Below are 10,172 nucleotides of genomic sequence, written 5' to 3' on the forward strand. Positions count from 1 at the left end.
TAGGGAAACTATCAAAACGCAATTCTTTATTTGGGCTACTCGCACAAGCTTTACACAATGTTAGAAGCATTGTACGCTTTATTCGCGTCGCGACCTTTGTCGGTATACCCTTGGCGTGCTGCCAGCCTTCTCGGAAGAGGCACGTAACGAGCAACCTCTCAGTTTCCTAGTTTCAGCAGTCCACCGCGACGGCCTCGATTTCCACACGGGCGTCCTGGTTTAAAAAAACAGATGAGAGTTAGTGACCTCGATCGCCTTTGAAGAACGAGAGAAATCTACAGTGCGAGGTGGTATCAAGACGCTGACCTCGAGTTCTGTTAGCTACAATCCGGCGAAATTTCGATACTCACTGATCTGCCTCAAAACTAAAACATAAATCCCGATACTTTTTTTTTTTCGTAGTTATTGAATTTCTTTTATTTATTGCTTGATTGATTGTTTTTTCTTTAGAGAGGCCCACGCATCATGCTGCAACACTGAAAACGTGATGTCAAATGTTAGGTTAGGTGGCGCAAGCTACCGCCAGGTATAAAGGGTACAGCCGTTAGCATCCATCCATTCATGTTGTAACCATATCGTTCGATTTACCTGCACCTCCTCCACCGACGCAGAAAAGTGTAAGGTGGTGCACTTCCGGTCGTATCTCAATATACATACCGGAAGTATACTGCCCTGCACTTTTCTGCACCGGTGAAGGAGGTGCAGGTCAGTGCCACTTATTAAGCTACGCTTCAGAGTAACGACACTTGGCCATACTGTGGCTTAAAATCATGGTTGCCAGTTATCTGAAGCTTTATCTGAAATCACAGGAAACGCTCTTCCATCCTCCACGAATGTTTAAACAGTTCGCGACAAAGCAAAGCAATATTACATGAGCTTCCCAACACCGAATCTAATGCTGAGGAAGTTGCACTTTTTAATCATGACGTCTGCTCTGCACAGGCACGAAAATGGCGGCGCCCACGACAATGTCGGGGAACGAAGTTTCGATACTCTAAGCGCAGCTCATTTAGTGGCTCTAGCACAGGTAAATCGAAAGAAGCTAATGTGCGCTAGAGCTTGAACTGGCGCTAGTGTCTATGGGACTTCCGGTTTCAAATGGAATCAGACAGCAACCAGTCCACTTTTGCGGTGCTCCTGCGCATTCATATGGGAAAACACGCCTGCATTTTGTCTCTTCGTCGGGGAACAATAAAATTGAGTTTGTTGCTTGGGTCGTAGTGGATAGTAGGCAACTCTATTAACATAATAACAGTGAAATCGGAAAAAGACTAGTCTTTTTCCGATCAGTGAGCGATGTTTAACTTCCAAGCATGCCGGGTCCAGTTCTATGTTCCAAAGCAAGCGTGTAAAGACCAGTAGCGGATCAAGCAAGAAAAACAGTCGGAAAAAGCGTAGGATTTGTTTACGAAGCGCCGACATTCCGGTGAAAGTAACACTCATCATCTGCAAGATATATATGCCACTTCCCATTTACCCCCATTTACGAGCGGTTAAAACACGTAAAACAGTAAAAGTACGCACACAATAAAAGGCGTTTCTCTTTTTATTATTGTGCTGAATTTGTCGGAAGGTAAGAGTTTTCTGGCTTTTTCCCCATTTTAGAAGTTTTCGAGCATGCAGATGTGAGCTTTGAACGCCAGAACAAACTTTCCACCCATACATGAGCAGTAGAGTGAATAGAACGAATTTAATTTATTTTAAATCGCACTCTTTGCTTGGCTTTACTTTATTTTGATCGTTTACATGCACAGGTAGGTACTGATCCACTGTTAGCGGATAGTTCTTGATGTCTCTCTGGAATTTTATAGATGTCTTTCATTGCTTTGGCATGTAAACCCCCCTGGAGAAAAGCGCCGATGCCGTGTTCGCGCGAACAGTGTCGGGCAGTGTACATAAATACATGTACGAGGCCATTTTAGCACCGTATTTAATGCCCTGAATTAAAAAAAAACAAACGCCGTAACTGACCAATATTTTTGTTTACGTGATTGAAAAATGTTCCAAGCTAGCTAGCTAGTAAGAATTATTCGTGATATTTGCTCTTATGATCAAGCGCAGGGAGAAAATGCACTCACTTTTTCCATAGAAATGCACTACCAGAAGTCAATTTCAGATTGGTCACAGTATGCTTCAATTTGAAACCGCCCACTATAGCGCCAGCTGGACCTCTAGACTACATTATAATAACTATGGTTTTAATATGGCGGTAGCACACCTTGTTCTCGACAAGTTACAATAAGTTTGATGGTGAGAAATGAATGCGTTGAATGGTCACGTCAGGAAAACAAAAAAAAATATATATATATACTGTTTTTTTTTTTTTTAGCTGTTTATTTGGCTTGCAGGTTATACAACACGGGACGTCACTCCACTGGAGAGCGTGCGGGGAACTTTGAATGATGATTTTGGCATAACCTCCATTTGCCGTCTTTTCACTCACTATTTTGAATTTAGAAATAATAAATAGCATGCCGGGATGGGCAAAGCCCAAATATTCCTAAGTAGCTAGAACAAAAAAAAAAAAAAAAAACGCGTTGGTGCATTTATGCGATTGTTTCATATACGTCAACTAAACACTTTTTTCCCCCCGAAATAACCAGACATAACTCTTCTCAGCGTGATATTTATTATCACGTAAATTCAAAATAACAATTTTTTTCTTGCGCACTCCAGTGGGATCACGTCACGCGTCGTAAAACTTGCAGGTCGAGCGACCAATCCGGAAAACACGGACAGCACGAAAGATCTGCGCTGTCCGTGTTCTGACTCCTACGTATAATTATTTCTTAAGTTCTCACAATATACCAATGCACTCATCACAAAACAGCACGCTTTTTTTTTTTTTTTTACGTTTCATTGGTGTGAATATTTTTAGCATTCATTTCGCACCATCAAACTTCTTGTCACCCATCGGGAAGAAGATGTACTACCCACATTTGGCCCGGATTACGTTTGTCGTGAGGTTTAGAGTGTTGGCAGTAGAACATTTGTTTCCAAAGAGAGGTTCAAATGTAAAAATTCTGTAAACTCGCAAAAAAAAATATTTTCACTTTTAACCTGCACATACATGTCTGAGCTAACTGTGCCGCACACTCTAGATAAAGCGTTACATTTTGGTAGTAAAGTAAATATGGGGACCTCGATCGTGGCATCATTCCCCTAATTGAGAGGGGTGTTGAAATGGAGCCACGACAAAAATCAGATCAGATATCTCCTGTGCTGTGATTGATGTGAGCCGTATTGAAGCCCGTTTCTAGAGCAGCCAACAGTCGATTTTGGAGCAGCAAAAAGAACTTTTGGAGCATATGCAAACACTTCATTTGCATTCCTACCACTGCATATGTTAGATGCTAGGATTCACGTGCTGGCTAGTCAAACTAAAAAACATCATCTACTTTGCCTTGCGACTTCTGTGAAACCTTTTATTATCCCCAATTACACGGCAGGTTTGATTCCCTCAAACACAGAACTAGCTGTTTAGTTGGGAAGAGAAACACCAGACAAAGCAACATGATGCTGAATGATGAAAGACACTATGAACTGCCATGAAAGCTTGTTTTATGTATGAAGTCGGAGGTAAACAAAATAATATATTCCGTGGAAATAATATTAGAACATGATATTAAGCACCTCAATTTATGTTTCATTAAGTTCTAACGAATGTATTAAACTGCAATTCTAAAGAAAAAAAATAGTCCTTTGATTATGCACATCAATGACATTTTATATGAAAAAGTTCATGATAACAAATATCGGCATGTGAACGTTAAATGTCTCGTTAAAATTCAGCAAAACTCACTAAAGTTATTTGAACATTTCCACTTAGTGCCCAACTAATTTAGTTTTAATTTACCATACTCGCTATTGCCACACAAATAAAACCTATACAAAGGTAATAACGAAACAAGACAGTTGACAGTAATTAAACCCAGAGAAGTCTATATTAGTTTCACAATGCCCCAATTCTCAATTTTTTTTTTTTTTTTTTGCTGTTTATTACACATTTATTAGCCACAGTTTTTGCCAGAAAGTCTTACTGAAAAATAGTTAAAGAAACACTCGCTATCTTCTTGTTTTATTGTTAATACGCCCAACACCTGGGTGCGCGACACATTTGTCTGGAGGAGCGCCTTCACCTTAGCACACGGGTGTGCTGCGGCGAAGCAAGATGCGCATAATCACGATGCCAACTCCGAGCTTCTCGCTTCACTGCAGTGCACCAAAGCGCACCGAGAAGCGCACTCAACGAAGCTAGCCTATCTGACAGAACAAAACACGATCAGGATCAATATCGAGAGACCCTTAAATTCGAAAGTTCTGAGAATTCGCACAAGCCTACCGTAATGATCCGACCACGTAGCTATTATATTTGAGTAGTAATAAAGTGAAATTACGTTTTGGTGCGAGCAATGTTGGCGCAAATTGATCATATTCGGGTGAATTGTTGCAGGGTGTAGCAGGGTAAGCACTTTGACGCAGTTTAGGGTAACTGGCGCAGCCATCACATCAATAGATATCCGTTGCGCATGATTTCAAAGTTTAGTCGAGCTGGTGGTGTTTACCTTGGGCAACCTTCCGACCTGGAACGCAGCTCGCGCTGGGTACTTCTCTGTGAAAACTGGAAACGAAGAACAACAGAAAAGTCGATCGGATTTAAAAATTGGATTTAACCTTCTGAAGAAATTAAAAACGTTGAGAGAAAAGTAAATAATACCGGAGACTTTATTAACACAGACGTTTTGGGAAGATACTTCCCTTCTTCAAATGTGAACACACTTGGAAAAGTTTTCAGGGTTGGCATGTCAAAAAAATCGAGTCAACATTCCTAAAAATTTGAGGCATTTAATTTCCTGCAAAGCACTTGAGACAGCCACCTTCTTCAAATGCGAACACACATCGAAAAGCTTTCAGGGTTAATATGTAAAAAAAAAAAAAAATCGAGTGAACTTTCCCAAAAATCTGGGGCATTTAATTTCCTGCAAAGCACTTGGTACAGCCAATCCCTGCAATCTATGGAGGTAACTCGGAAAAAAATGTGAACTGTTTGGGGTCAGCACATTCTCAGCCTCGTCATTTGCCAAGTCACCTCCATAGATTTTGGCAATTGGATCTCCTAAGCGCTTCGATGAAAAGTACATGAGCTGTATTTTTCAGTCTAATGAGTATTAGCACCGCCGTATCCTCATCTACCGTAGAATACCGTGCGTACACTTATTCCACACTAAGCGCCCACCCCAAAATCTGAAACATATAAAAAAATAAGCACAGTACATATATATGTAAAATTCATGACTTCACATGCCCCCATCCCCTATTTTTTTTTTTTTTTTTTTTGCGATTATCTTGATATTCTGAGTGGGTGCTGCTTGCTTAGTATTTTACAGTAGATCAATTAGATCATTAATTTGTTTCCATACAAAAGTCCCGAAAGCATTTGTACAAGAATGAATGATGCAACAATGCTTATAACTAGCAACACAAATTCTAAATTGGCAACTTCCGTTTCTAACTGGGAACTCCCAGGCGTCGATAGTGATCGAGTCAAATGACAAGGACAAAATGATGCAAAAAGTACAGAGCAGTTCTGGGTCTAACTGTGAACAGTTACCCGGAAAAGAATTGTATTTTTCCGTGTCCTATTCAAAGAAAGAACCAAAAAGCCAGGTATTATCAACTTTAATCGTTTAAAAATATTTCCATATACCTTTTCTATAATCAATGGAAAAAAAAAAATGTTGGGGGTCTGGGATGTGTTTTTTTTTTTACAATTGTAGTGTCACTTACACTCAGTGTAGACCTTGTTCATGTCGCCAAACTCGTTCATATCTGCCAGGTACACCGTGCATTTCACCACTAAAATAGAATAAAAATGATGAGACCCAGATGCAATTGACACAGAAAATAGAAGTGCTTGCAATGATGAATTTGGGGTAGACCCTTAAATCACATCGCACTATGCATATTTTTTTATTAAATGTCTTTGTTGGTGCACTTGAATCCTTAGCCTCCTTTGGGGAGCATTTACCTACATTGCAGCCACATGAATGCCAAACAAGCAGGCACATGCATTAATTTAACAATGTTTGATCTTGTGCTGAGAGTGACCTCTGACACAGGTCTGCGGCACCATCAAATTTTCTGTTCCGCATGGCAAAGAAGCCACATCAATGTCATGCCTTTGGATGGATGGATGAATGAATGAATGGATAGAAGGTATTAGTAGGAGATGGTAACTTGTACCACCTGGCCTACAACACTGATGCTGTTTTTATCAGCACCCACGAAAATTCATCCTTTGCCAAAAATGTATAATACTACTATAATATTTTTGGACAATTAATGGTGGGAATAATGCGAACTCCCTCGTTGCTCTAAAACTGTGACACCAACTAGGTTTAGTTTTTTTGTTTCTGACTGGGTAATTGGTCTAGATCAGGTGATTGCCCTTGTTTCTCCTCATTCCGGCATTCAATAAAGCATATTCGTTGAGTGCCGCGACTCACCATTTTTGTAGTTCATTCGTCCAGCCTCAAGGATCTTGCCAAGGTTTGTCAGAGCCTGCAATATGCATCCAAAAGCTACCATGGAACAGACATCCCTTAAAGTCAACATCAAGATTCCTGCATGATGTAAACTTCTGAAATGGTGCACCATGGTTGGTACACACACTAGTGTAGACGTTTTGCATATCCCTCTGTTTATGTTTTCCTCTTCTCTCTTCTTGAGCCTTTTAAATTATCATGCATCACCAGCTTACCTGATATCATCACCAACAGCTAAACTGGTGATGATCAGACATCTTAAAAAGCTGAAATAATGTTCAGAAAAACAAAGAAAATTCAATCACCTACAGATATAGTATTGTAGAGAGACTATGTTCATGTCTTGTGCACATGTGTGTGCCCACATGCAAGTGCATGTGTATATGTGCCTGTATTTATGAGTGTATATGCATGCATATGTGACTTTGCCCCTTGTTTTCTATACCTAAAAGCTCATATCTCCAAGAAATACATGGCTCGCACCGACGTCACATCAGCGGCCATTGTGAAGGACCTTGCTGCTCCACCCGTACCTTCTACAACACATGTTTCGCTCCACCAAATTTGTTTTTGTCAGCTAGAGCATGAAGGAATGCCCATTGGTAACATGCAATGACATCTCGTGCAAGCCATGTATACACCGTCTGTAAGGACTTGCCTGTCTCGTTTCTGGAACAATCCCACCGGGAACCAAGTTGCCTGTCTTCGGGTCCATCCCAACCTGGCCCGAAAGGTACATGGTGCCTCCAGCTCGGACCGCATGGCTGGAGAGATGAACCCCTCATGTTACCAAAAACGAAACATCAAATTTGGTGTTGCCTTTTCTAAGGCCATGGCTGTAGATATAAACTTCTTATAATTATGAAAAGGTATCACCAAAGTTGCTGTTACCACAAGATTCAGAGCCCTATAGCCAGTTGCAGGTAAGAGCAGCAGGACAAGCTCTTCCCATAAAGCCTTCCACCCTTTTTGCACCTTAGTAGAGCAAACACCAGAGAGGAGAAACCACCAATTATGAAGGGTAGAGAGCTTTGTAGGAGGGACTTCTCCTTGCTTTTTCTTATGGTGCACCAGACTATAGGACTATAAACTGAACCAAAAGAAGGTCTTCGTCGACGCTGTCCCGCAGAAGCTTCTCTACGGGACCAGCACTAAAATATATGTGATTGAATACTACCTTACTATTTTCTTCATGCCTATGCTCCTTCAGAAGGATGCTTAGGAGAATAAAGTCTGCTCTACACAGTTGCACTCAATATCGCACATATTTGAGTAGTGGGCAAAATAAACTGGCATTTGTATACACACATTATCTTCACATTCATTTCCACTTCGCAGACACCATTGTAAAATTAAATGCTTTCTCACATAGATTTGAATACACTGTAGCTTTCACAGACGTCACTTTCAGGGCTTATGGGATATGCCACCGCCATCACCAGGTACTGACATAGTTTCGGTTTCAGGCCGGTGCTGCATCGTTTTCGGTGCACGTTTCCTTCTTTCGTGTTTTCGCGCTATGTGCACTTGTGGTCACAGCGGTGTAGTAGTGCCGATGTGCGCGATGTTCAGCAGCAGAAGCAAGTCTTCCGCAAAGGAGAGTAACATAATGCCAAATATAAGGCTGCATTGTTTGACGAAAGTGATAAACCGACCGTCCAAGCGCACAAAACTGCTGTCCAAGAAACACCGGAGCTCTTGCTCATGTACAACAGAAGTATTTGAAGAGCCTTGACGACGAACATGTCTGTGGTCGTTGCTTCATTACCAGCAAAAAAATACATGCGTCATCCCTAATACATAGATTGCTGAAACATTACATTTGTACTCGGTGCACTTTGCCACAGTGGCCAAGACAGCTTTACAAGTTATGGTAGTGTCACACTGCAGGGACTGACAAACCTCCTACTAGGTTATGGAGAACCGCTGCTATTGTCTTTGCTTTTACCTTTGTTGCCAAGCTTCCTAAACTCTCTGGTTCATAGCCCACTTGTGTGGATAGTGATTCGGCTTTAGCACGAGTTTGTACAGCTCATTAAAGTAGTAATTTGAGCTAGTTGGTACTTCAACACAATGAAGCAGTGCACAGAACATTTCCTTCGTATTCTGTGCACTGTTCTATCATGGTGTACAGCTCAGGCAAGTCTTTTAATGTGCAGGCAAGCTTTCGACTCTCATGGACAATACGAACCCTGACTGGGTGCCCACCCAGCATCAGGACAAACGTGGTGATAACCTCTGCCCTTTATGAGCCTTGCCGCTCCACATCATGCATTTTATTATTATTTTGAGTGCAAGTATTCAGTTCACTTATCTTGCATTTCTGAAGGAAACTTCGTGCTGTAGTCGCATGCGCATGCTGCAACATATGCACGATGCACACACCGTCGTGATCTGGCAGTCGAGAATTGCACGAGCGGCAACGGCCACATCCGCTTCTCAGTACCTGGTAATGGCGGCCGACGGGCAGGAATAGATGAAGTGACGTCACGTGAAAACTATATCTGCGCTTCTCTATAGGCTCCTTGCAGTGACGTCACATCGCATACATTTGACCACCATGTAAAAGGAGGAGAGGGAAGCTGCTTTTGTAAGAATTTTGGATGACAAGTTTATCTCGTATAATTATCTGGGAGAAGAATAGCGATGTCTGTGCATATCCGGGGATGATCCTGATAAGAGGGGAGCTCCTCCCTCCCCTTTTCTCTGGAGGTGATCGGAAATGACGTCATGTGCAAGCCACGTATACCACATACGGTTACTTAGGAGAAAACTCTGTGTAAGATATGGGCTTGCCAGTTCGAAGTTATTCGCAAATCTACCAGAACCGACTATAGAGCCAACTTTAAAATGAAATGAGAATAACAGGTAGGAGTTTCAGTTGCTCCGCCACCAGCGCGAGTTTTTTTAACTTCGGTGATGCTTCGGCGTCTCTTGAGCGTCGAGTATGCACGCGCTGCCAAAGCACCACAAAAGGCAATGAGCTCGTGCTGGAGGTCGGGTTTCCCCAACGGACGCACTGCCGTTCACATCATATCCTGTCAACAGCTCCAGCTCCAGCATCACCGCTCGCATATTTTGTGACAGCTGAGGAGAAACCGACGAATTTGAGCATGCTTATGCTTGGAGTGAGAGAACAAGCAACTTTACCTGTACGGGCCGATCCCTGGCGCGACGGCTGGGCTGGTGATAATCTCGCGAGATACCTTCGACATAGTACGAATCGCACTGACGCTGAATTGCCTCGACAGAAGACTGCAAAACATGAAGCGAATTGAGGCGTCCTCCAACTGCTAGCGTCCGTCGGACGATAAGCTGCCAGACAGATTATGGAGTATCTGCCAACCAAGCAATGCGGGGCTCCAGACGACTCGAAACGAGATAACAGCAGCCTAAAAGTATAATTTAGATAGCATAAGTAGCCGTCCGAGTGGAGAAATCGTAGATTGCACGGCTCTAGCAGCGAAAAGGAAAGAAATTTCGGCACAGCAGCGGAGTAGCTGCCAACGTTTAAAAGACGGGAGTGTGGTGAAACTGAAAACAAAAATCCGCTAGATTAGGCGAAATTCAGTTTCGGTTTCGGTGTTGTAAATTTTGTTTTTTGCCTATGTTTCATAAAACCGAAAC

General features: G+C 42.1%; 1 protein-coding gene across 2 annotated transcripts; it reads right to left on the bottom strand.

Annotated features, from left to right (window-relative positions):
- On the bottom strand, positions 1-10,076 carry LOC8051745 (2-iminobutanoate/2-iminopropanoate deaminase). 2 transcript variants are annotated; one of them, XM_002433959.5, is made up of 6 exons: positions 9,696-10,076; positions 7,204-7,309; positions 6,507-6,561; positions 5,788-5,856; positions 4,566-4,621; positions 1-214 (listed from the first exon to the last, which is right to left on the bottom strand). In XM_002433959.5, exons 1-6 carry the CDS (start codon positions 9,809-9,811, stop codon positions 173-175), a joined length of 444 nt encoding a protein of 147 aa, XP_002434004.4. In that variant the 5' UTR covers positions 9,812-10,076; the 3' UTR covers positions 1-172. The 2 variants fall into 2 exon arrangements, with proteins under 2 accessions (XP_002434004.4, XP_040071664.2); XM_040215730.2 differs by lacking the exon at positions 9,696-10,076 and adding an exon at positions 8,931-8,992.
- Between the last annotated feature and the right edge of the window lie 96 nt (positions 10,077-10,172).

The sequence above is a fragment of the Ixodes scapularis genome, unplaced genomic scaffold (assembly GCF_016920785.2).
Source record: "Ixodes scapularis isolate PalLabHiFi unplaced genomic scaffold, ASM1692078v2 PGA_scaffold8__174_contigs__length_109621045, whole genome shotgun sequence".
In the NCBI taxonomy this organism is placed as follows: domain Eukaryota; kingdom Metazoa; phylum Arthropoda; class Arachnida; order Ixodida; family Ixodidae; genus Ixodes; species Ixodes scapularis.

What these genes read in the sequence shown, in the direction of transcription:
- LOC8051745 (XM_002433959.5), bottom strand. Translation starts at nt 9,811, where the DNA reads ATGTTTTGCAGTCTTCTGTCGAGGCAATTCAGCGTCAGTGCGATTCGT. An exon ending in GAACAAGGTCTACACTGAGT is followed by an intron (nt 4,622 to 5,787) that starts GTAAGTGACACT and finishes CTTCGTTTCCAG; the next exon opens with TTTTCACAGAGAAGTACCCA. An exon ending in AGGTCGGAAGGTTGCCCAAG is followed by an intron (nt 215 to 4,565) that starts GTAAACACCACC and finishes TTTTTAAACCAG; the next exon opens with GACGCCCGTGTGGAAATCGA.